Consider the following 27,544-nt stretch of genomic DNA (forward strand, 5'->3'; position numbering starts at 1 on the left):
ATCTATTACTTTACTAATGCGAACTATTTTTTATACATAATGTTTTCGAGTTTTGCAGTTCTAATAATATAATAATTAAAAAAACAGTGCAAGAAAATGGGTCTCCCATACCATACCTCTACACAATATTATATTATTTTATGAACTAAACAAGCAACTTCAGTGCATTTTTAAATTTCTCATTCTGACAGGAATTTAACTGACCGGAACTCATTAAATACTATAAATATTATAAAGTGTAGATTATTTAAAAGCCTATATTTATAGATTAAACATTTTGACAAAGTAATAATATTTTTATCCAGAATAAATAGCACGTTATAACAAACATTTTACATGAGCTTCAAAGCTCAGAACTACATGTCCCAGAATGCAAATCACAGTATGACGTCATTCACAGGCGTCCGCTGCAGCAGCGCTGTATATTTGGAACAGGACAGAAAGACTGCCTTTCTAAAGGTATTGTATTTATTTACCCTTTGAATGTCTTTTTGTTAATGAATATATACTTCAAATGTTGTAAAGTATATATTTAGCAGTAATGATATATGTTAGGGGTTAGACAGCTTAGCATTTATCGCTCTTCGCTAATGTCATCTGGCTATTTGTTCATGTGCAGTTTGACACATCGATGCTGGTTCTGTATTTAAAAAATAATTTCACCAAATCAAACGTGTAATTAATATCCTATTATATCCATTAAAACGCACACTCACCTGAATTCAAAGACGATTCGTCGTCGACCAGTAGCAGTAACAACAAAGGGAGGTTACAGTGAGTGACCATGAGTTCTTCTCCACAAGTGTCCTCATTAGTACAGTATTTAACCCAGGAAAATACTGGAGCTTGTTTGAGCGTCTTTGCCTATGGTCTTTCATGCCTGATTGTAGCTTGAAGAGACACCAAATTTGGACATATTTAGTTGTGCTCAAAAACTACTGAACTGCCTACCGAGACAGCATTTGTGGTGCATATATTGCCCCAAGATGTGTCTATAGGTTGGTAACTCACAAGGTTTTGTGACATCTATTGTGCTGAAACCCAGTTATTTAAAAACGCAAAATTGTGTTCATGCAAACTATTGAAGTGGCCCTCACGCTCAGTCTGAAGTCTTGATATAGTTCCATTGTTTACTTAATCGTGCATTATTTATTCAATATTCTGTGTTTCCCTTATATTCTCTAATTTGTCATATTAATATGTGCTTGTACAATATATTCCTGGCAACTATTAAAGGAATAGTTCACCCAAAAATGAAAATTCTGTCATTATTTACTCACCCTCATGTAGTTCCAAACTTGTAAGACTTTCATCGTTCATCTTCGGAACACAAATTAAGATCTTTTTAATGAAATCTGAGGCTATGCAACTACCACTTTGACGCTTCAAAAAGTTCATAAAGAGATCGTAAAACTAATCTATATGAATTGAGCGGTTTAGTCCAACATTTTCTGAAGAGACACAATTGCTTTATATGATGAACAGATTGAATTTATGCTTTTATTCACATATAAACATTCATCAACTCGCACATAAATTGTGGTAAACGGAAGCTCAAGCATGTTCGTTTGACGTGTGAGAACCAATGAGGTTCATTCTCGTGTTACGCATCACGTTTGAGCTTCAGCGAGAACCAATGAGGTTTGTTCTCGCGAGTCAAGCAAGTTCGGTTAAGCTTCTGTTTATGTTTGTTATGTTCATCATATAAAGCGATCGAGTCTCTTTAGAAAATTGTAACTAAACCGCTCAATTCATATAGATTAGTTTTATGATCTCTTTATGAACTTTTTGAAGCGTCAAAGTGGTAGATGTGTAGCTGTCAATGGAAGGACAGAAATCTCTCAGATTTCATTAAAAAGATCTTCATTCTTGTTCCAAAGATGCACTTGTTTTAATGCACATATTTTTTTATATTTGTAGCCGTCTCAATGGTGATGAAGTCATCGGTAGAGGAGGAGGAGGGAGGCTGGGGTCTTGGGATCCCAGAGAAGATGAGAAACAATGCTGACTGGGTGGACGTCACCAAAGAATTCAAAGGAGCCTGTAAAGGTGTGTGTGCGTGTGTATGTGTGTGTGTGTGTGTGTGCGCTATGTGGCAAAACAAATGGGCCAAGCCAAAAATGGCAAAATATTTAGTGTATTTTGATGTTTTTTTACCATTTTAATCACAAATCACTGGTCAGGAAATTAGCAAGAATTGCACAAATACTGTAGATAAAGTAACTTTGCACACAATAGCCTTCCCCAACTCTCAGACAGCTTTTTACAGGAAGAAGAGTCAGTGTTGTTCAACTCAATGTTAATGGCTTCAATGGTTAGTTGAAAAATGTCTCCCAGTTTATTTGAGTTTAGTGTGAGACCAAATATTCACTACAGGGTTCAAATCTGGACTCTGATCAAAGCCAAAACATGAGCCTGAACTTCCCATATTTTGCCAAAAACTTGTGCATTTGGTTACATTTTGCTAATTTCCTGAACAATAATTTGTGGTTAAGAAGACAATTAAAAGCTTAGTATTTAGCCAGGTTTTTTTTTTTTTTTTGCATAGGAATGTATGTCTTTCATGGGCATGACAAAGCTGTGAGTTATCATTGGCTGAACTCTGCAGTAGATGATGTCACTGTCAATGATCACAACAGTCTTTTCTCAGAATAGCCATTTTCCACAAATCCCTGAGAAAGACAGGGAGAAAAATATGCCTTGTTTATGTAACATTTACATTAATATTCAAACCAGATTTTTCCAAAACAAGCAAAAAATGTCCATGTATCCTGCAACTGCCAGTTATTTATAAAAGTAAAAAGTTATATTCCTAAACAGGATGCAGACTTCATACCCTATTACAGCCAATATTCTTTGAATTTGTGATTCACGAGGGTAGTCTTGCATTAACCTTTTTTTTTTTTCTTTCTCACCCCAAAAATGGAGAAATGTTGATTGCATGCAGGATCCATCATCTAATAGTGCAATGAGGCACGGCTGCAGAAATGTTGCTGATATTTACATTTTTACCATTTATGGTCACTAAGAGTTCTAAAATTAACTTCCTTTCCCATGCAAGCTTGACCTTGACATCATGATTAAGCTCCAGCACTGCGCCTCAGTGTCACCTCAATACATCTGTGTTATTGTGAACAGGAGAGTTTTGGTCAGTTCTGGGGCCTCATTTATAACCATTGCGTACGCACAAAACAGGCCCTGTAAGAGGCGTACGCCACTTCCGACGCATAAGTTGTGATTTATAAAACCAAACTTGACGGCGCACCTGCACGCAAACTCTGACCCATGCGTATGAACATTTTGGAGATGGAGCAGTTTGGTGACACCGATGGTGAGCTGGAGTTGATGTCAGAACATTTTAAGAAAATGATACATATACAGAAAGATAATACAAATATAATTTCACTCACCAAGCCTATCACATGAAGCAAACATCCATCCATTCTTAAATGTCCACGCCAGCGAGCGCGTTGGGCCGTTTAGTGAAACTGACGCATATTTATCTAACGGCAGATGAAGGAAAAACTTCATTATGAGTCCTAATCATAAATGCAATGCATGTTCACAATAACAGTTTAAATAAATAAAAGAATGATTTAAACTATGTTTTACTTCTGATATAAACATTTAGATTACATATGCCATTCTCATTAATGGAGTTAAACACTTCAATTACATGAAATCATTACTGAGAAGTTACAACTTTTTTTTATATTCAATAAATATAAAAATTTGTAGTGGATGCGATGCTTTTGAACACTTTTCCTGTGGCGTGCTAATAATGCACAACAAGGCCTATCTGTTTCCATTAAAAATATAAATCAATTAAAAATACTATTTGGCCAGTGGAAAATATTGAGGAAAACTTTCTCTGAAATGTATTTTACACTATTTGATTTATTTATTCAAAAATAAGGCAAGGATATGCTACTAAATGATTTTTATCAATGTAATGTGACGGCACATCCGTATCTCATATTTTCCTTATGTCTTGTATTGTACCATTAAATGTGGTATCACATGGATGAATATGCGTATGCAAATGATATGCAGATGAGGATATGCATTGTAAGCTCCATTTATGGTTATTTCGAGACTCCTGGTGCCACCAGTCGTGTTTTATTGTGCTCACCTGTTGATCAATCTTGTAGTGAAATGCGGTACAGAAACCGAATTTGCTGATTAAATGAGTTTGTTTTTGCAGAACTCAAACTTGGCGAGTTGCTCCATGACAAACTGTAAGACATTTTTATTTTATTTGAGCAAAGAAATACTTTTACATGTAATTCAACATTTGGTGCATTCGCTCGGTATACGTAATGCTCATGTTCCTGTAGGTTTGGTCTGTTTGAGGCGATGTCAGCCATCGAGATGATGGATCCGAAGATGGATGCTGGGATGATCGGAAACCAAGTCAACCGTAAAGTCCTCAACTTTGAACAAGCTGTTAAGGTAGCACTCGGAAGAGCTGGTTTCACCTCGCTCCTGATATTTTATTTTATATAATAATGAACCTGAATAAAGTGAGTTTAAAGGGTTAGTTCACCCAATAATGAAAATTCTGTCATTAATTACTCACCCTCACCCAAGACTGTTGTTCATCTTCGAAACACAAATGAAGATCTTTTTGATGAAATCTGAGAGATTTCTGTCCCTCCATTGACAGCTACGCAACTACCACTTTGACGCTTCAAAAAGTTCATAAAGAGATCGTAAAACTAATCCATTTGAATTGAGCGGTTTAGTCCAAATTTTCTAAAGAGACACGACCACTTTATATGATGAACAGATTTAATTTGGCTTTTATTCACATTATTCATAGTACTATACTTTACTGAAAGTGTACTCTCTCTTTTTGTCTCTCTCCATGTAATATTTTTCCCTATTTCTTATTCCTTCTGTCTTGCTCTTTTTCTGAAGGATGAGGCCATACGAGTGAAGGATCTGAGTATTCCTGAGCTCATCGGGATCATGGACACATGTTTTTGCTGTCTGGTCAGTATTGATATCACCACACACAAAAATTGTGTTTCATGAAGCTGTGTATCAATTGCAAAGTAAAAAAAAAAAACATTATAATAATAATAATAAAGTGTCTGTAATGATAAAAAAAAAATATATATATATATATACACACACACACACACACACACACACACACAAACACACACACACAATAGAGTAAAATACACATTCAACAAGAAATTAATTTTTATTAAAGAAATTAATAATTTTATTAAGGAAGAAAGCATTAAATTGATCATAAGTGACAGGAAAGACATTTATAATGTTACAAGATATTTTGATTTCAAATAAATGCTTTTCTTTTGAACTTTATTTTCATGGAAAAATATTATCATGGTTCCACAAAAATATAATGCAACTGTTTTCAACATTGATAAAAATAAGAAATGTTTCTTCACATCAAATCAGCATATTAGAATGATTTCTGCAGGATCATGTGACACTGAGATGGTAGTGTATGCTAAAGAAAGCAGTGGCTGGAAAAAGCTGCATTTGAGTTTACTGACTGTATTGAATATTCTGTCACTGTTGTCTTCATCCGTCTCAGATCACATGGCTGGAGGGGCATTCTCTGGCTCAGACTGTGTTTACGTGTCTATATGTTCATAACCCGGATCTTATTCAAGACCCTGCTCTTAAAGCCTTCGCTCTGGGCATCCTCAAGATCTGCGACATCGCCCGCGAGAAAGTCAACAAAGCTGCTGTGTTTGAGGAGGCAAGACACATTCAATTGTCTTATTTGACTCTTGTTCAAATTGTGTTGTTTTATTAAAGTGACCCCATTATGCTATTTTAAATGTTTCCAGATTTAGTTTTGAAGGTCTCCTACAATAGGTTTACATGCACCCAAGATAAAAAAAAATTAAAAATACATACATTTTCTAATAATATACATTGCAGTATTGCACCTCTTTTCTCACAGTGTCTGAAACGTTTCGATAAAGGATTCAGTCTCTCTAAACCCCTCCTTTCTGAGAGCCTGCTCTGCTCTGATTGGTCAGATGGCCCAGTCTGTTGTGATTGGTCAAGTCAAGTCACCTTCATTTATATAGCGCTTTTACCAATATTGTTTCAAAGCAGCTTTACAGTGATAATAGGAAATTAAAGTAACAGAGATTGTTTTGGCTTTACAGCAGCTCTAGAATAAAGTTATTGTCCAGCTAAAGTTAGTTTAGATCGATTCACTTCCGTTGCAAAGATCATTTGTTATTAACTTAGCGGCCGCTTACATGACACCGTTCTAACAGAAAACCCTTAATGCGCTGTGTCGGAAACCAAACGCTCATTACCATATCGGAATTTCAGCTCTGGATCTTCCTCAGCGCTTGAGACACTGATACGAACAGTAACAATGGCGTTGGTTATTCCTCATCAATTCGAGTCTGAGTCCTCATCCTTTGGAAGTGCATTCAAAAGATTTGCAGTGCAGAACACAGCGTCTTCTCAACATGAATAACACAAACCAAACTCTTCCAGGCCTCAGCCACAGTGTTTGAGGGTCAAAGTAGACGTTGTTCGTGCGCAGCCAATGAAGACCGTAGGCTGTAAATTTGTTACAAACTTGCGTGGGTTCGAGGAGGAAGTGAGACTGGAATTACTGACGACTCATTTCAGGCAGTTCAGATTCAGAATCGATTCTTTCTTTTGGGGGACAATAACTTTATTTATCGTGCACTTTGATCTTTAAAACTCTGCGGACCTTTTACATTCACAAACAGCAATATTACACACTGCATGAAAGGAAAAAGCATAATGGGGCACTTTAATTAAAAAATGTCTGGTGTGATTACTGACAATATGTAGATTATTTAAAAATGAACCCATTGGAAGACCATTGGAAATATTTAGTTACGGTGTGGCCATTAGTCACCATTTATTTTTATTGTACTTTTATTGTACTTTTTATTTTATTTAATTTTTCTGTTGGTTTATTCATTGAATATGAAGTTTTCTGTTTTCCAATCGCAGGAAGATTTTCAGGCCATGACTTACGGCTTTAAAATGGCAAATAACGTAACGGATCTGAGAGTGACAGGTGAGTGTAAAGACCGATCTTGATTGTGATTTTATATTTTGCGTAAATAAAATAAAATAATTTTAGTTTTTAATTGTATTTATTTTTCACCGTTGTGACAATAAAGCACCTTTTCTCACTAATTCTGACAAAAAGTGACATCAGCACATTAGAATGTTTTCTGATGGATCATGTGACACTGAAGACTGCAGTAATGGAAATTTAGTTTTAATGAATTATATTTTAAAATATATTACATATATATTATAAATACAAAAGTTATTTTAAATTGTAATAATATTTCACAATATTACTGTTTTTACTGTATTTTTGACCAAATAAATGCAGCCATGGTGAGCAATAGAGACTTATATAAATAATAATAATTCTTACCGATCCCAAACTTTTGAAAGATAGTGTACAACAAACAAAGTAAAGCATAGATGAACTACAGTAAAAAGAATTTAAGGGTAAATGTTCTTAATTATCATTAAAATAATGCAGCGGTGCAAAATATTAGGCTTCGTCTTCCTTATGCAAAATGTAAATCAGACTACATGTTTTTGTAAGATTTTGTTGTTCAGTATTTTCATTTCGCCATTTAAAATTTCTATAGGAATGCTAAAAGATGTTGAGGATGAACTTCAGAGGAAAGTGAAGGTATGGTGACTCCATCTCACGATACTTCTTAGCTTTTCCTTCTTTTTTCTTGACTTGTTAAATATTTGTTTCTTCCTTTTTCTTTTTTTACAGAGTACACGCAGTCGACAGGGTGAACAAAGAGATCCTGAGGTGGAACTGGATGTAAGTACATAATCATTTCCCCGAATACTAAAGTTAAGATAAAGAGATGTGTGGATGCTTTGGGTGAAATTGGCGTGTATTATCAGCCAGACAACAGCTCAGAAATACTGAGAGTTTTGATTATCGTTCTTCTCTTTTGCCCTCAGCATCAGCAATGCTTGGCTCTGTTCAGTCGTGTTAAATTCACTCGTCTGCTGCTTAGCGCGCTCATCTCCTTCACTAAAAAAGAGGTATGACACTATTAAATTCACTCAAGCATATTGCTTAACAAAAAGATTCAAGATTCATTAGATTCGTTATCTAATCTTTGATTGGTTGATTTGACATTTAAGATGAGTGCTGTCAGCGAGGCACAGAAGCTGATGACTCAGGCTGCTGACTTACTGCCCGCGATACACTCCTCTATACAGTATGGAATACAGTCACAGAATGACACAACCAAAGGAGGTAACAGTCTAAAAACAATTAAACATTTTTGTTTTATTTGCCTTAATTCCCCAAATGTACACACCATGCTTTTTCCAGATCACCCAATCATGATGGGCTTTGAGCCACTGGTTAACCAGCGCCTGCTCCCGCCCACTTTCCCGCGCTACGCCAAGATCATTAAGAGAGAAGAGATGGTCAACTACTTCAGCAAACTCATTGAGCGCATTAAAAATGTCTGTGAGGTTATCAACATAACCAACCTGCACAGCATCTTGGTAAAATAACTCCGTATTAACACATGCATTCGGTGGAAGTATTGGAGAGAGATGTAACTAATCCTGCTGAGTGTTTGCGGTTTCAGGATTTCTTCTGTGAATTCAGTGAGCAGTCTCCATGTGTGATGTCTAGATCTCTGCTACAGGTAAGACCAACTTCATCTGACAAAGTTCTCTTTACACCTGAAGCTTGTGCTTTACTCAAAGATCTGGAATATATATAGAAAATGGACAAAAAACAATTAATGACTGTTAAAGATATTTTACTGGACTGGATTGTTTAAAATCTAAATAGACAATGTTTTTTTCAGACATTTGTTGTAATTAAAGAAGTATCATCTGAATTTGTTTTGCATTAATCTTAAATTCAGCATAAAATGGAAGTTCCGATCGTCCTTTCTTTCCTATTCTGACGTATATCCGAGTGAAACGGCTTCTTGAATGAGGAAAAATTGTAGGGTGGGACTCAATGTTGTCCTTGGGGAATTGATTGGATGGTTGTGGTTAGCTATTGCTTTGATCTCATGTTAGTGACAGGTTGCCCAACTGCAAGAGGGAGGGGAAGTTATTTTAATGAAAGATTATGAGGGCACATAAATTATTTAAAATGTAATGATGTGTACGGATAAATCATTTATAAAAGAAAACACTGCAGCATTACATAAAAAAACAGGAATTGTCCATTTTGATTTCATGGTGACTTTAAATGTCTTATACAGCCTTTTTTAATTGTATGACTTATTCACTCTTTTTCTCAACATGAACATCGCCTTGCTGCTGCCGTGGCTTTAAAAAATAATAAATAAACTTCTCTGGTCAAGAAATGCATTTTTTAATACTTAATTTTCAATGAATAACAAATTCAACACATACATGTAACTATATCACATATAAAACTGGTCTCGGATAAATTATGTTACACACAGTGACAGAATGATATGATGGTTGGTCTTGGCATGTAGATAGTCTGAACACTCACCTGACATCTGTCTGTGTGTGTGTCTGTCTGTGTGTGTGTCTGTCTGTGTGTGTGTCTGTCTGTCTGTCTGTCTGTGTGATGCAGACCACATTTCTGATTGACAATAGGAAGGTGTTTGGGACTCATCTGATGCAGGATATGATTAAAGATGCATTGCGCTATTTTGTCAGCCCACCTGTCCTCTCCACAAAGTGAGTGATAATTTCTTTACACTATATTATTTACTCTTTAATTAATTTGTTGCTTATACATTACATGAAGTTTCTGCATTTGTTTTTTTAATTTAAAATGTTTCCTGAGGTGCATTTATAATGTTAGTAGGATTTTTGCATAAAAAATTTACATAATTTAGAAAGAAAATACCATTTTCGGTTACTCTTATTTTAAGATGTCCTTGTTACAGTGTTAAGTATACATTTAAGTAATATTAATTCATTACATGTACTCACTATAAGGTTAGGATTGGGGTTTGGTTTAGGGTTAGTTGCATGTAATAATGCATCATTTATAGTTATTACTATAGTAACTACATGTAACGTGTAACAAAGTAACACTGTAAAATAGTTTTACCCCATTTTCTACCATGATTTTAGTCCACTGATTTAAACACTCCATTTAAAGTCTCCTTTAAAATTTTAAGTAAACACCCACTGCTAACATTTTTTGTGCTAACACTGCTAACAAGTATTATACGTTGAACTCTTTTGAAAACATTTAAACTACGTTTTTACTATTAAAGCTGCAGAGATTAACTAATGTTAAAGTCTTGTGATTCTGTTTTAGTATTTCTCCTGCCTGTCTTTATCATCTTGCTAAAATTCACATTTCATGACTATTTTAAGATGACATTATATTCCCTCACTGTTTTAATGCTGTTTTCACAGATGCAGTTTGAACAATAACCACCAGGCTAAAGATTACATTGACTCCTTTGTCACACACTGCACACGGGTTTGTGATTAATTTTGTTTGATATGTTATTGTAACAGGTGAAATAGTGTTTTTGATTAGATGAATTAAGAGTGTTATTTTGTGTCACAGCCATTCTGCAGCCTTATCCAGATTCACGGACACAACAGAGCACGCCAGCGAGACAAACTGGGTCACATACTGGAGGAGTTTGCCACCCTTCAGGATGAGGTGCGTATATGTTTTTTGTTTGGTTAAAGATGAAATGAATTAAAAATTTAACCTAATACTTTCTTAAAGGGTTCACCCAAAAATGAAAATTCTGTCATCATTTACTCACCCTATATGAATTTCTGAAGAAGATATTTTGAAGATACTATGAAGTCGATGTGGTCCATCAACTGTTTGGTTACCCATATTCTCCAAAATATCTTATTTGGAGTTCAGCAGAAGAAAGAAATTCATACAGGTTTAAAACGGGTTTTGAGTAAATGATTGATGAATTTTCATTTTTGGGTGAACTATCCTTTTAATAAGTGTTTCTGGTCTTATTCCTCACGATTCATAGATGTTTATTACAAAGCCATTCACTCCACAAGCCATTCTGAGATTCTTCATCATCTCTACACTCTTCGAGACGAGCTCTCTCTCCAGGTGTTGGTGTGACGGCGAGTGTCAGCGAGTGCACATTCCTTGCTGATCTGTGCAGTGATCTGCCAATGTTTGTGTGTTCATCTCCCTGGTCGCTTCAACACTCTGCTGAGACTTTCCTTTCACAAAAGAGCATTGCTCATGGCACGTCTTTTTAAAGATGTCTCGCCCGTGCACTTCTGGTTGCGGCCGACTGATTTCTGACTCTGATGGGCATAATCGGTGTCTTGCGTGTTTGGGCGTTGATCACGCTAAGGCAGCGTTTGTGGATGAGTCATGTTCTCTCTCCGGGAACATGACCATCGCAACGCTCCGGTCGAGACTCAATTACCTCGCCAGAGGGAGAGTCCCCTCATCCACACCCCGATCTACTGTCTCCACGAAAGGCAGTACTTCGGCTGGTGGCCAGGGTGACCTGAGGGTGACGGTGTGGAACAAAGCGCAGACGATTCCTCCTCGGCCCACACCCCACTCTCCAGCGTTGCACCCCACAAGTGTTCCTTTGATTTCGCTGCTTCGTCTTCGGACGCCCCGCACATTTCATTTGGTGCTCCAGACGACGATTCCATGTCAGTTGCAGCATCACAAGGTGGGCAAGAGTCCTCAGGAGATGACGATTCGGCTGTGCTGCCGCCTTCGGGTGTGCCAGCACTGCCCGAGGCGGATCCTGAGTTGACTGCCATGCTTTCCCGGGCAGCCACAGCCATTGGGTTAGAGTGGAGCCCTCCGCCCTGCCCAGTGCGTTCGCGGCTGGACGATTGTTTTTTCTGTGCGGCCGCCGATCCCCGTCGGCGTCCAACCCCAATACCTTTCTCCCCGGACGTGCATGAGGAGGTCTGGTGGCGAAATCCTATAGAGCCGCGGGGCAGGCAGCCGCCTCTCTGCATGCCATGACCACTCTGCAGGTCTACCAGGCCCAGATGCTCAGGGACATGCACGAGGGCAGAACTGACCCAGGGCTCTTTGATGAGCTAAGTGCCGCCACTGACCTTGCTCTCCGGGCGACGAAATTGACCGCACGCTCCCTGGGTCAGAACCAACAGTTCTCGAATGCCCAGAAGCAGACTGAGGTTATCAAGCATATTCTGCCCCAACGGCCCGCTGTTACCTCCACCCAGCCGTCGCCACAGAATCCTCAGCCTGCTCGCCACCGAGGGCGCCTTCCCGCGGCTCCCGCCCCTCCCGCACGGCCCCAGCAGCAGCCTCCACCCGGGCCGCGTCGTGGAGGAAGCCGCAGGAAGGCGCCACAGCCCTCTCCGGCCCAACGCCCCGCTAAACGCCAGGCTAAGCGGCGCCCCTGAGACGGGCTGCTCAGAGATGGCAGTCAGTTCTTTGCAGGAGATGGAAGCAGGGCCACTCCTTCTCCTGGTGGAGGGCCGGAGGAGAATCCTTGGTTTTCCCACCTCCGCTGCTCGTCCCACGACGAGCAGCACCCTAAAGTGGTTAAAGAAAGAACTGACATACCCATCTCTGAGCACACAGAGTTCTCGGACGACAGTGTGCGCCGCCCACGGGCCTCGCCACTCTCGTCCCCCTCTGTCACAGAGTTCTCAGATGACAGTGCGCGCTGCTCACGAGCATCGCCACTCTCGAGCCTCGCCACTCTCGTCCCCCTCTGTCGCCAGACCCCTGCCAGAGCACGCCCCCGTGGAACACTGGTCCTTCCCTGGCCTCCGGGCCAGTCATTACGCCTTGCTGCAACCCCCGAGGGTACGTCTGTGGTTGGCATGACCCCGCAGGTACAGTTCTTGGGAGCCTGGCTAGAGCTTGGCAAGCTGTCCTGCTGGGTCGCGAGAACCATCAGGCTCGGCTACGCGATTCAGTTCGCGCGGTTTCCTCCACCCTTCAGGGGAGTCCGCTTCACTATGGTCGGTGGCAATGCCCCTGTCATGAGAGCGGAGATCGCCACCCTACTGGCGAAGGGTGCGATTGAGACTGTCCCTCCAGCCCAAATGATGTCCGGGTTCTACAGCCCCTACTTCATTGTGCCCAAGAAAACCGGTGGGTTACGACCAATCCTGGACCTGTGCGTCTTGAACCGGTACCTTCACGGGCTCCCGTTCAAGATGCTCATGGCCAAACGCATTTTTGAATGTGTGCGGCCAAAGGATTGGTTTGCAGCGATCGACCTGAAGGACGCCTACTTTCATGTGTCCAATCTTCCTCGACACAGACCATTCCGCTATGCTGCTCAGATTGCTTCATATGAGACCGCTTCCCGAGGTGGGCATGGCAACACGGGACACTCCGAGTACCAGTGACTCCAACCTGCCATCAGACCTTCACCCCGTGGATGAACCTCAGCTTTCTACGGCCCAGAGTGCCCTTAGAACAAGATTCCAGGCATGTTGTTGTCTCAACAGATGCCTCCACCACGAGCTGGGGTGCCATGTGCAATGAACATGCTCAGTTTGGGATCAGTTTGGGGACGCACAGGTAGACCTGTTTGCCTCCCACGACTCATCCCATTGCGGCCTGTTCTATTCCCTGACTGAGGGCACGCTCTGCACGGATGCACTGGCGCACAGCTGGCCATGGGGCCTATGCAAGTATGCGTTTCCCCCAGTGAGCCTTCTTGCACAGACCCTGTGCAAGATCAAGGAGGACGAGGAGCAGGTCATATTGTTTGCCCCTCATTGGCACAACCGGACCTGGTTCCCCGAACTGGTTCCCCGAACTAGTACTCCTCGCGACTGCATCGATCTTTGGAACCTCCACGTGTGGCTCCTGGACGGGACGAGGCAGGTTTGAGTACCCTACCACCAGTGGTGGTGACTACCATTACTTCCGCTAGAGCATGGTCCATGAGACATGCCTACGCGTTGAAGTGGAACCTCTTCGTCACCTGGTGTTCTTCTCTCCGAGAAGACCCCAGGAAATGCCCGATCAGTGTCGTGCTTTCCTTCCTGCAAGAAGGGTTGGAGCGAAGGCTGTCTCCCTCCACCCTGAAAGTGTATGTTGCCGCTATTGCCGCACATCACAACGCAGTTGGAGCAAGTCCATGGGAAAGCACGACCTGATCATCAGGTTCCTGAGAGGAGCGAGGAGACTGAATCCTCGCCCTCCTCTCGTACCCTCTTGGGACCTCTCAGTGGTTTTAACTGCCCTGCTGAGTGCTCCCTTTGAGCCTCTGCAATCAGTGGAGTTTAAGTTCCTGTCAATGAAGATAGCGCTCCTGGTTGCATTGGCCTCCATCAAGAGGGTAGGGGACCTGCAGGCATTTCCCGTTGACGAAGCGTGCCTGGAATTCCGGGGCACGACCTACTCTCACGTGATCCTGAGACCCCGGCCTGGATCCGTGCCCAAGGTTCCCATCAATCCCTTTAGAGACCAGGTGGTGAACTTGCAACCGCTGCCCTTGGAGGAGGCAGACCCTTGGCACTGCTCTGTCTATTTTTTTTTTTTTTTTTTGTAATTTAGTGTTTTTATTTATTTTGAAAAAGTTTACAAAATATTTGCAATAAAGTAAAGAAAACTTATACGACTACTAATTTACCTATAAAGCCCCCACCCCACCCCATTGCACTTCGGGACATTGAGCAGTATCTGAATAACAAGGGATAAAATATAATTCATACAGAAAAAAACAAATAAAATAATGCTAATGATAACACCCATACGTAGCTGCAGATTAATTAGCCAGAAATGTCTTGACTGTAGATATCCAGTTCTCCCACATCAAAACAGTCCTAGGATTAGCGTGATTGGTCCGTGCAGATGACAGCTCCAGGTATAGTATTTCCAGTAAGGAGTGGAGCCAGTGTTTAATAGAAAGGTCATGGGGAGGTTTCCATCGTTGAACAAGAGACTTTTTTGTGGCGGTCATGGCGGCTAACCAGAATTTCCGTACCTTCTCACATAGAGGAAATTGAGAATTGTCATTCAACAATAAAATAACAGGATCTTTGGGGATACAAATCCCCGACGCCTTGTACAAAACATCAAGCACCCTATCCCAGAATTTTTGCACATCTGGACAGTCCCACAGCATATGTACCAAAGTGTCCACACAACCCGGTCCACAGAAATTACAAAATGGGTGGGGTGATAGACCCATTACATAACGTATGCGTGTGGTTAGATATGCCCTGTGAATAACTTTAAGATGAATGAATTGGTGATTTGGGTTTGTGGATGCATGGAATGTATTATCCCACACTGTATCCCATTCAATTGTCCTGTTAGAAACTTTCAGATCTATTATCCAAGCTCTAGCTTTAGAAAAGTTATCTGTATTAAGATTTTGAAAGCAGAGATAAAAATATGACACAATTCTTGAGCTTGGAGCGTTTGAGATCCAGTTCACCACTGGGTGAGTATGAAGATTTGCACCCCAAGGTACCTTATGGGTCTTTAGCACGGCACGTAATTTGAAATATAAAAATAAAGTGTTAGACGAGATATTAAATCTTCCTATTAAGTCACGAAAATCCAAAATTGAATCTTCCCCTTTTATGTCGTTTAACGTTAGAATGCCTTTTGTAGACCAGGAAGGCTGAACGAAAGGTTGACCGCCAGACAGTAAGTTCAGGTTGTGCCAAATCGGGGTATGAGTGTGCCATAAAGTTTTAGATGCAAAACAGGCTTCAATCTTTTTGAATATTTGAAGAGTGTAGGAAATTATAGGACCATAATACAGTGAGCATTTCTTGTGCGAAAGGCCTGAAAATAAAAAATCTTGCAAACGAATTGGTGAAATACGATCTTTTTCTAATTGTTTCCATGAAGACTGTGAGCTCGAATCAAACCATTTCAAAACTGAGAGCAGAATAAAAGACCAGTGATACCATTTAAAATTAGGGCAGCCCATTCCACCTTTTATTTTACTTTTTTGAAGTGTAGACCACTTAATACGAGGACGCTTTCCATTCCATATATATTTTATCAGTAAAGAGTCCAACTTTTTCCAATAATTCACTGGTGGGGGGAGAGGAAGCATAGAGCTAATAAAATTGATGCGGGGCAAAATATTCATTTTTATTGTTGACATTCGGGCGGATGGAGATGAAGGCAGACACATCCATCTTTGAATATCTGACTCAACTCCCCCATAAATTGACGTATAGTTAACTTTGGAAATAAGGGGCAAAGTAGGTCTCAACTGAATCCCTAAATATTTGACTTGTGTTGAAATCTGAATATTACCTGGAATAGGAAAATTAAAACCGTCTGAATTGAGAGGCATTAAAATAGTTTTAGGATGATTAATTTTAAACCCCGATAATATACCAAATTCGTCTATAATTTGAAGGGCGTTAGGAAGTGAGCGTTGTAGATCAGATAAAAATAGCAGAGTATCGTCAGCATATAAAGAAATAGAATGGGTTGATGAGCCTAACTGAATTGGGGTAATACGTTTACAATGTCTAATATACTGTGCCAAAGGTTCTAACGATAAGTTGAACATAAAAGGAGAAAGCGGACACCCCTGTCTTGTGCCTCGACAAATAGTAAAAGAATCTGAAATGAGTCCACCAGTAGAAACCCTGGCCATGGGATTTGCGTATAGAGTTTGAATCATTCTAATAAAATGGTCACCAAAATTGAACTTCTTCAATGTATACCATAGATAGCTCCATTCCAGCCGATCAAAGGCTTTTTCAGCGTCAATAAACAGGAGGCCGCTGGGTGTTTCTAATTTCTCGGATTCAGCAATGATATGTAAAACTCGACGAACATTGTCGGAAGCCAAACGACCTGTTATAAATCCTGATTGATCTGAGTCAATTAGTTTATGAATCACTGACTGTAGACGCCTGGCAATAACTTTAGCATACAGTTTAACATCATCATTAATCAAGGAGATGGGCCTATAATTAGAACAGTCTGAATGATCTTTGCCAGGTTTGGGCATAACCGTGATTAGAGCTGTATTGAGATCTTTATGAAAACGACCTTTGAATATGGACTCATTTATAGTATCTAACCAGATATGACCAAGTTGATCCCAAAGCGCTAGATATAAATCCACTGGTAAGCCGTTGATTCCCGGGGACTTTCCTTTATTTGAACTTAATAATGCGCAGTGTAATTCTTCTATGGTGATTTCAGATTCAAGACTGTCAGCTTCCTCCTTTGAAAGTATGTTTAAACTCAACTGATCAAAAAAAATTTTTAACTGATCATTACTGGGTTGCGTTTCTGAAGAATATAATTTTTCAAAAAATGACAGGAACTTTTTGTTAATCTCGGTGGGATGTGAGGTGAGAACATTTTTTGAGCTCTGGATAGCCTGGATGTTAAAACGTCGTTCATGTTTTTTAAGAGTAAGCGCAAGGAGTCTGCTCGGTCTGCTTCCATCTATATAATATTTATGTTTTGTAATGTGCATTAAATACTCTGCTCTTCTTCGCAAAAGATCATTAAGTGCGACCCTCTCTAAATGTAATTTTTGTTGTGTATCAATGGAAAACTGATTGCTTAATTCCTTTTCTAATTCCCCACATCTTTTCTCTAACGTTGATATTTGTTCAAGATGAATTTTTTTAAGCTTAGCCGAAAAGGAGATAGCATTGTTCCTTAAAAACCCTTTGATGGAAGCCCATAGCATTTCCTGATTATCAACAGAGTCCTTGTTTATATTGATAAATTCAATCAGTTCTGCTCTCAGTTGAGAAAGAAAGTCTTCATCTCCATCGGGATGGTTTACAAGATGTATTAATCTGAAGATGTGCTAGTACAGCATTATGATCGGAAACGCTTTGAGGTAGAAATTCAATATTGATAAGCCCTGAAAGTAACGGAGATGAGAGTAAAATATAATCAATTCTTGAAAATGATTTATGACTTGGGGAGAAATAGGTGTATTCTTTGGCTGTTGGATTATGAATACGCCAAGCATCACATACATCTATATCTTTAATGAGCGATCTCAGTGCTGTAGAAGACTGAGTTTGTGCTACTGAAACTGAAGGATTGGAACGGTCCAAAACTGTGTCGAGCACGGCATTCATATCAGATCCAATGATAATTGAATAGCCTTGGAGAGATAGTATGATTTTGGAAACATTTGGAAAGAAGGAGGCGTCGTAAGAGTTCGGAGCATAAATATTAACAAATGCTAACCTCTTTCCTTCTATTAACGTACCGCAATATGCAATTCTACCATCTTCATCGGAACCTGTGCGCTCAATAATAAAGTTAGAATTACGTTTAAATAAAATTGTCACTCCCTTCTTCTTAGATTTACAGCTAGATGATGCTATGGGGATATAACACCTATTTTGCATTCTTTTAACATCCATGGCAGTCAGGTGGGTTTCCTGAAGAAACGCTACATCAACCTTTTTCCTGTGTAAAAGATCTAACACTCGTGTACGTTTAATAGGAGAGTTTAACCCCCTGACGTTTAAAGATAGCGTGTTTATTTTAACCATGGTCTGTAGTAACCAGACATTCACAAATTAGCATGTAATGGTTAGGGCAAGTTATTGAGTGTACCATTAAAGTTCCAACCGTAATGAGCAAAAACAAAAACAGAAAAGGTCCCGAGTGCTTTACGCGCCTAATCGTCCCCTCCCTCTCCCCCCTTCCCTTTTTAGCAAACGTCTGTGGCGATCGCGAGGCAATGTCTGAACACTATTAACCTTCTTAGCCCCCTATAAATTTGACAGATGGGGAGGTTAAAATAAAAGAACAAATATTCCAAAATCAGAATAACTGTAAAACATACACTATTCTCATAACTAGAATTACAGCAACCAGATTTAACTAAGCTAAGGACTGTAATTTAGTCCGCATTTTCTGGGTAGAACCAGATCTTCATAATTAACTATCTACAACCAGCACAATTTGAAAATTGAAAAATGAGTTTTGAAAACTGAAAATAGTTTGACACAATGCAAATATTTGTAAATAAAATAATTTACCATTTCACTTTGGTGAACTAAAGTCCGAATAAGCTGATAGAGAATTGGTCCATGTATTGTTATTCAGCAAAAAACTCAAACGATGACACCTTATGGTCAGGTCTACCCCTCCATTTCCTCCGGTAGCGGGAAGTTTAAGGATCTACGAACAGTGGATACTGACGCGTCGACATCAAGACCCTCGAGATATTTTTCAGCACTCTCCGGTGATTCAAACGAGTATTTCTGACCCTTGTGGGAGGCTCTCAGCGATGCTGGGTAGATTAGGAAAGTTTTTGCGCCTTTCTGATGAAGCTTGAATCTTACGGTCGAAAAAGCTTTCCTCTTTTGAGCTGTCTCGTGACTGTAGTCCGCGTAGAATTCCAGGCGCGCTCCTCCGGGCAAAGTGGGTTTTGCTTTCCGGGCTCCCTGAAGGATGGCTTGCCTGTCAGGATAGCGGAGGAGCCGGAATATCAACGATCGTGGTTTTGGTGAGTTGGAACTCGAATACACTCGGTGAGCTCTATCAATCTCGATCGGACTTGAGCGCGCCGAGAGGTCGGGGATCCATTTAGGTAGCATTTTCTGTAGAAAACCGACCGGATCGTCCCCTTCCATTCCAGTTGGTAGATTGACCAGGCGGACGTTGTTGCGACGTGACCGATCTTCGAGGTCATTGCATTTTCGTTGCATCTGTTCAAGCTGAGATAGGCAGAGGTTTGCGTTCTTTTTAGTGCTGCGTAAACTGCCCTGAAGATTATCCACTTTGGTTGTGATTGACGCCACATTATTACTCAAGGAATTCATTTCCTCTTTCATCGAACGAAGAGCAGCGTTGTTTTCGTCGATAAAGTCCTTGAATGGCTTAAGGGCCGATTGTATTGCCTCTGTCAACATGCGAGAAACCATTTCGCGCATGGCCACCTGTTGTGCTTCGATTGCATGGTTAACAATTGAGGCTACGTCGTCCTCGAGTGTTTTGAGTCGTTTGCAGCCCGCTGCCGATTTCTGTGGTGAACTCGATTTCTTAGTTGCCATACTTGAAATAAAACTTGTACAGCTGTGATAACGTGATATTTTCCTCAGCGTGAAGAAACAACGTTCAATTAGGAGGTTTTAGTCAGGAGCCTAGTGCTGTGCAGCCATCTTGCAGCGCGCGCCACCGGAAGTCGGCACTGCTCTGTCTAGTACGCGCCCTCTTGCTTACATAGACAGAACGCAGTGTTTCAGGACCTCAGACCAGCTCTTTGTCTGTTATGGTGGGAAGCTGAAGGGAAAGGCTCTCTCCAAGCAAAGGTTGTCTCACTGGATAGTGGACGGCATTGCTTTGGCGTACCAGCAGCAAGGTCGACCATGCCCCCTTGGTGTGAAGGCACACTCCACCCGGAGTGTGGCCTCCTCTTGGGCTCTAGCGCATGGCGCCTCGCTAACAGACATCTGCAGAGCTGCAGGCTGGGCGACATCCAACACATTTGCGAGATTCTACAATCTCTGAGTGGAGCCAGTTTCTACTCATGTACTCGCTTCAACCAGCCGGTACTAGATTGGTGCTCCGGTGCTCCGGTGTCTTCGCTTGCTCGCCATTACTCTCCACGGACGGAATACGTGCGATATTCTCCTCAGGTGAGCCTAATAAGCCCTGAGTTTCCTCCAGCGCTGTTGACGTCAACGCCAGAGTTATGCCACCGGCAGCTTTCGCGTTGGCCAGGTGCCTCCATGTGCCTCCATGTGCATGGTTCCCCCTCTGGGCAACCCCCACGTGTATATTTCCACTGTAAGCCTCTCTGAGCATGTGTCTTTCCCTCGGCAAGCCACCTTGCCACCCCTGGGGTTGAAATATTACACCTGCGGCTGGACACCCCAGTGATTCTCCATATGCAGCCCCCTCCAGGTCATATGTGTATTCTGTAAGTCCCCCCCCACCCCACCCCACCCCCCTTCGGGCTGGCACTGATTGCATATTTCCACTGAGATATGCTTCCCAGTGTACCTTGGTATTCCTGTGATAAGTAGGAGTCCTTCGTCCGTGCCAGTCTCACGACAGGGATCTCAGACTTACGCAGGGCACTGGAAGACAGCCGAGGTGGCGTGATTAGACTGGGAACCCCATTCGTCGTCATGACGTAACTCGTAGTGACCACGAAAGGGAACGTCTCGTCTCCCTGCCACTTCCGCTGTACCGCTGGTACACCCGAGTTCAGTCTCGGCTCCTCAGCGAAGACATATCTGCATGTTGCCGGCGTACTTCCTTGTATACCCACGAGGTGGGGCGGAGTTACGCTGTGCAAATTCTGCAGACCCATGGCATTTCTTTGCCATTGGCTCGTTTTAATTCTCGAAGAGGAGAGGCTTTCTAAGTGAAACCCCATTCGTTGTCACAATGTAACGTCGTCATAATTCACTCACTATGTCGTTCCAAACCCATCTTCAATCCATAAATTAAGATATTAAATCTTTATTGCCCATCCTTTGAAAGTCCACTTAACCAAAATGTTCATGCTTCTGGAAGTCTGCTGCTATCATGTCAGTTGTAAAGCATCATTGAGTGTGTTTGTTGGTGTTTAGGCTGAGAAGGTGGACGCTGCTCTTCACGGTCTTCTGATGAAGCTGGAGCCTCAAAGGCAGCATTTAGCCTGTCTGGGCACCTGGATCCTCTATCATAACCTGCGCATCATGATCCAGTACCTGCTCAGCGGCTTTGAGCTGGAGCTCTACAGCATGCATGAGTATTATTACATCTACTGGTACGACAGCTAAACAAACATGTTTTTAATGCTATAGATAGATCAGAATGCACAGGCACACACAAAACATACTATTGTTTATTAGCATTTTTTTTATCAATATCGACTGTTATCAGATATCCATCAGAAAATATTTGAAGTTTAATTATTTCTACCTATTTTAAAGCACTAATTTAAAGGGACATCGACCATTGACCAATTATGCAGAAGATTTAAAGGGCACCTATTATGCAAAATTCATACATGGTACATTTTTACATGGTGTTTGAACATAAATGTGTGTTGGCAGTGTGTGTTGGCAGTGTGTGTGCACAACCACCCTATAATGATAAAAATCCACCCAGTGCTTTTTTTTTTTAAATCCCCATAAATCATAAACACTGTCTCAGAACAATCCGTTCTCAGATTCAGGGCAGTGTGACATACTTTTGCACAGGCCCCTCCCATGACTGTTGATAATGAAAGGGAGAGAGAGAGTTTATGGACAAGACTTTAATGCGCACTTCTTATACAGTGTTTATTCAGCTCTTACAGTGATTTTCTGGAGTAAAACTAACGCTTCATCTTTTGTGTGATGTACAATAAACTTAATACATAATAAAAATGAAATAATATATAATAATATAAAAAATTATATCCAGCGCCACCGCCAGGCATTGCGGAGGAGTCAAAATTATAACAATTGTTTAATATTTATGATTTTAATATGCTACAAATATTTTTGAATATAATATGTCAGTACTATGATTATATATTTTATATATGTAAATATGCTAATAGAATTATTGGCTTATTGGCATCAGCCACAGTTTTAATATTGGTGCATCCCTGAAAGATTCCCTAAATGAAGTCCAAAGTGCTAGCACGTTAATGTCGGATTTAGTATTACACATGTGAAGAAGTTAGCCAATCATAACAGAGGTCATTTGCATATAGTCTTAAAGGGACAGTAGCAAAACAGCCTGTTAAATTCTGTGAGTCAGATAAAGATAAACAAAGTAAAGATATATCTTTCTCTCCATGTATGTTCAGGTATCTGTCGGAGTTCCTGTATGCGTGGCTCATGTCCACGTTGAGTCGAGCGGACAGCTCTCAGATGGCAGAGGAGAGAATCCTGGAGGAGCAGCTGAAAGTACGAAGCAGCAAGAAGAGCAAGAAGAAGAAGAAAGGTTCTCACAGCCCGACGTTCATTCAACAGTTGCTGTTGCTATGGAGGATTGGGATGTTTGGGTCTGACTCGCTCATTGTGTTTCCATTTTCTCCTTAGCTCGTCCTCTGAGTAAAGAGATCACCATGAGCCAAGCTTACCAGAACATGTGTGCCGGCATGTACAAGGTAATGCTTCCTGATACACACAAACACACTGGAGTACTCAAAGCTGCCTATGTAACAATGGAAATGAATCATAATAATCAGGATTTGATTGGTTGGTCAGAGACATATAAGAGTGCATGATAAAGAAGGGGAAATCGAGGAGCTGTTTACATGACACCGTTTTTAAACTAAGGAAGGAACTTTTTATGTGTTTTGGCCGTTCATTTACACGACAATGGTGTTTTGGTGGCCTGAAAACAGGTTTCAAAGTGCAAGTTTTTAAAAACGATGCCATTATCGTCTCAGTGTAAATTACAAAACCACGAATCTGTGAAAACGGTGACGGCATGCACATGCGTATTACGTGTCATTACCCCTAGGTGCTGCAGTCATTTATTTCAATCACAATTTTGACTTTGTTCCAAATGAATATGAATTTTAATGTGGAAATTAGAAACATACTCATCATTGAAGGGGTGGATTCGAGTCATTGAATTTCTTTATTTCTGCAGACCATGATAGCATTGGATATGGACAGAAAGGTGCGCAAACCTCAGTTTGAACTGGACAGCGAGCAGGTTCGCTACGAGCATCGATTCGCCCCTTTCAACAGTGTCGTCACACCACCGCCAGTGCACTATATCCAGTTTAAGGTAGCGCTGATTTTACTCACTTCAAGGTCATGTTTACTGCAACTATCCTGTGCAAAGATTACAGTAAACTGTGTTTGTGTGTGTGTAAATGTAGGAAATGTCAGATTTGAAGAAGTACAATCCTCCTCCTCGCTCAGCGGATCTCTATATGGCCGCCAGTAAACATTTCCAGCAGGCCAAACTTATACTTGAAAACGTCACCAGCCCTGATGCAGAGGTACATTTCAAACAGTCCTTATATTGCTCTGTGAGCCAGTCCTGTCTTATTAACACAAAGATATAGTAGAAATTGGTATTTGGTTTTCGATTTTAATAATTATTTTAAAACGGAATTTATTTCTGTATGCAAAGCTGAATTTTCAGCATCTTTACTGCAGTCTTCAGTGTCACATGATCCTTCAGATAACTTTGTAGTATTGCCTTTTTTAAAAAAATATTATAAAAAAATGACTCATATTTTCTTTTTGATGGATGGAAACAAAAATATAATATTATTTTTAACAAATGATTATATACAATGGAGATTGTGAAGTCATATAGTGTTACATTGAAGTCTTACATTGTTAGTTATATATTGTGTAAAGAAGTGACAGATATGTTGCTTCCTGTTGTAGGTTAACCGCATCCTTAAAGTGGCCAAACCCAATATTGTTGTTATGAAACTGCTGGCTGGAGGACACAAGAAGGAAACTAAGGTACAACATGTTTATATGAATATTCTGGGTTCAGTACAACTTAAGCTCTATGGACCGTCTCTGTTACCAGGGACAAAACATTTTAACTCGTCTCTCAGTTTGTAAAAATAATATACAGTTAATGAGACATCTATTGGGAGAGAGTCTGCAACAGAATAAATGTTACAATAGACATTTATTTGAAAGTTAGTTCCAATATTTCAACTCCTGCCTTGACCACGTAACTTAAAGGTTGTATCAGCGATTTCAGGCCCAAACATAAATGATCACATTCATCTAATCTTACCTAACGATCCGCTAGCTGCCCGTCTCATAAGCATGCCGTCAAAAAAACGCGTCTCTGTAGGCAACCTAGGCTCTGAGATCTGCACACAAAAACAGTTGTTTTCACCCAGTTTCAACAAACACTCAAAACCAAAACAAATAGTGTTCCAACCAATCACTGACGGGTGGGTGTTGCGAGGTTTTCACGTGCAGCCGTCATAGGGCAGCCGTGCTCGAGCGCAAAACCTCACAACACCCACCCGTCAGTGATTGGTTGGAACACTATTTGTTTTGGTTTTGAGTGTTTGTTGAAACTGGGTGAAAACAACTGTTTTTGTGTGCAGATCTCAGAGCCTAGGTTGCCTACAGAGACACGTTTTTTTGACGGCATGCTTATGGGACGGGCAGCTACAGGTAAGATTAGATGAATGTGAACATTTATGTTTGGGCCTGAAATCGCTGATACCACCTTTAAAATCATTCTGATCAGAATTAAACAGATTTCAGGAAATGAGAAAAAAACACATGAAAGTAGCTTGGATTTCATGTGGGTTTTTTATTTGTTTTTTATTTATTTATTTTTATTCACACTTGATCGTATTCCCATTGGATATGCACAGCAGATGGATGGATAGGAAACAGCAGGAATCAGGGTTTCATCGGGACAGCATTCGTACCATCTACCTATTTCAGAGAAAAGCCGTTAGGTGGCATTTTAAAACATAAAGGTGCCAGCCTCTACTTTGCAGTCTTTGCTCCAGGCTAATCCATGATTCATTTTGAGAGACATTAGTATAACAAACACTTGCTGTTTTTCACGGAACGTATCATTGCCCATCAAACACTGTGATAAAGCCTAGTTCATTGAGTCGGATTGCTAACCAAACCTAAACTAACCAAACTAAGGGAGAAAACGCACCAGGTTCTGAAACAAGCTCTCCAAACGAGGGAGGTGTGAAATCACAGTAAATGCTTAAATCAGTTTAAAAAGTAAGTAAATTAGTTTAAAATATGTGCTGAACATTTTTGCTTTGAATCTCAGAATGTTTTGCCCCATAGACTAATTTTTATTACAAACTGGAGATGAGTCAAAATGATGTCTTGTGGTAACAGACAGCAAGTCACAGATGCTCTTTATAAAGCCTAACTTGAATTCCTTAAAAAGGAATTGCATATAGATGAAATGAGATGCTGTGAAATTCATTGCATCCTTGTGTTTCCTCTTTGCAGGCCCTTCCTGAGTTTGACTTCTCGGCACACAAATACTTCCCTGTAGTCAAGATCATTTGAGATCAGCCATGTTTCCAGGAACTCTTCTCCTTTACATGAACTGTCACCACAGTCGCAGAATAAGTTCATATTCAGAACTGTAATTGTACAGTTAATACACATGGACTCTAGTTTGAACAGTTAACAAATAATGTTTCTTTGTTTGGTTGATAGTATTGTATTAAATTGGAGAAAAAAAAGAAGAAAAGTTTTAAGTGGCTTCAGAATTAACCCTCACTTCATTCATCAGGTTCAGGTTTGACGAGGTGCGCACAAAGTACAAAACATTCAAAGTGTGAGATCGTGTCTATATCTCGCTGTCCAAAAATGCTCAAATCTCCATGCCAGGAATATTAGATCCAGCCTCTTTACCAGATCCCATCAGAAGACATTTTTGTCTGATGCCCAAAAACAGTTAGCAGCAAGTGTTATCTGAAAGCCAAAATCTGTTAAAGGGATAGTTCACCCAAAAATGAAAATTCTGTCAGTAATTACTCACCCTCATGTTGTTCCAACCCCGTAAGACCTTCATTCATCTTCGGAACACAAATTAAGATATTTTTCATTAAATCTGAGAGCTGATCACTCCTCCATAGGCTTCTAAGTGATTGAAACTTGCTGGCCCAGAAAATGTATTAAAGAGATCGTTAATATAGTCCAAGTGACTCCAGTGGCTCAATCTTAAGTTTATAAAGCGACGAGAATTCTTTTTGTGCGCAAAAACAAACAAAAATAACGACTTTATTCCACTTTTCATTTCCTTCTCTCTGGGCCTCGGGTCTTTTCGCGTAATGTTTAAGCGTAGCGCGTCTGTGTTGCACGTCACCACGTATCACACATGACCAGCGTCGGCCAATAGTGAGCCTACGTGGTGACGTGCAACACAGACGCGCTACGCTTAAACACTACGCGAAAAGACCCGAGGCCCAGAGAGAAGGAAATGAAAAGTGGAATAAAGTCGTTATTTTTGTTTGGTTTTGCGCACAAAAAGTGTTCTCGTCGCTTTATAAACTTAAGATTGAGCCACTGGAGTCACTTGGACTATATCAACAATCTCTTTAATACATTTTCTGGGCCAGCAAGTTTCAGTCCCTTAGAAGCCTATGGAGGAGTTAGACAACTCTCAGATTTAATAAAAAATATCTTAATTTGTGTTACGAAGATGAACGAAGGTCTTACGGGGTTGGAACAACATGAGGGTGAGTAATTACTGACAGAATTTTCATTTTTGGGTGAACTATCCCTTTAACAAACCTGTATTTTGTTTGGATCCCAAAACTGAAGGTTTACAGAGGAGGCTGTGAAATAGAAGGAAGCCGGAGACGAAGTGATGATAAAAAAATTATCGGGGTTTATTGAACAAGCTTAGTTGCATATATTTCAAAGCTCAGACTTCATCCCTTCTTCATCTGGACTGCATCTAACCAGCACAAATCCAACATAGATGTATGACCACTGTCTTGAAGCTAAACACGTTGCTATGAAGAAACTTTGGATCCTTCAAGAGACATGGGTTTCTGAGTGTATCTCAACTTGATGTTTTTATTCTACATCAATAACCATTGGATAAAAATACATTATGTATGTGAGAGATGGCAGGTCTTTATAAAACGATTTCATGTCCATAAAACGCTTGGTCAAACTCTGTGGAATTAAAGCTTTTGTGCGTTCC

At 40.5% G+C, this 27,544-nt stretch overlaps 1 protein-coding gene across 2 annotated transcripts; it reads left to right on the top strand.

Annotated features, from left to right (window-relative positions):
• Positions 1 to 378: 378 nt before the first annotated feature.
• On the top strand, positions 379 to 27,544 carry naa35 (N-alpha-acetyltransferase 35, NatC auxiliary subunit). 2 transcript variants are annotated; one of them, XR_013823837.1, is made up of 24 exons: positions 379 to 459; positions 1,921 to 2,049; positions 4,205 to 4,238; positions 4,338 to 4,452; positions 4,921 to 4,995; positions 5,573 to 5,740; positions 6,994 to 7,060; positions 7,656 to 7,699; positions 7,793 to 7,843; positions 7,990 to 8,073; positions 8,176 to 8,290; positions 8,369 to 8,547; positions 8,634 to 8,693; positions 9,611 to 9,717; positions 10,411 to 10,477; positions 10,568 to 10,666; positions 21,499 to 21,677; positions 22,710 to 22,846; positions 22,945 to 23,012; positions 23,504 to 23,644; positions 23,739 to 23,861; positions 24,259 to 24,339; positions 25,834 to 26,297; positions 26,952 to 27,544. XR_013823837.1 is itself a non-coding variant. In XM_079896482.1 (23 exons), exons 2-23 carry the CDS (start codon positions 1,929 to 1,931, stop codon positions 25,891 to 25,893), a joined length of 2,175 nt encoding a protein of 724 aa, XP_079752608.1. In that variant the 5' UTR covers positions 379 to 459; positions 1,921 to 1,928; the 3' UTR covers positions 25,894 to 27,544. The 2 variants fall into 2 exon arrangements, 1 of the variants encoding a protein (XP_079752608.1); XM_079896482.1 differs by having other exon boundaries at positions 25,834 to 27,544.

Source organism: Squalius cephalus, assembly GCF_949319135.1.
Source record: "Squalius cephalus genome assembly, chromosome: 16".
Classification (NCBI taxonomy): Eukaryota; Metazoa; Chordata; class Actinopteri; order Cypriniformes; family Leuciscidae; genus Squalius; species Squalius cephalus.

Excerpts from the sequence above, each read along its gene's own strand:
- naa35 (XM_079896482.1), top strand. The coding sequence starts at position 1,929 with ATGGTGATGAAGTCATCGGTAGAGGAGGAGGAGGGAGGCTGGGGTCTT. Across the intron at positions 9,718-10,410 it reads CCACCTGTCCTCTCCACAAA|ATGCAGTTTGAACAATAACC; the intron begins GTGAGTGATAAT and ends CTGTTTTCACAG. Across the intron at positions 23,862-24,258 it reads TCACCAGCCCTGATGCAGAG|GTTAACCGCATCCTTAAAGT; the intron begins GTACATTTCAAA and ends TTCCTGTTGTAG.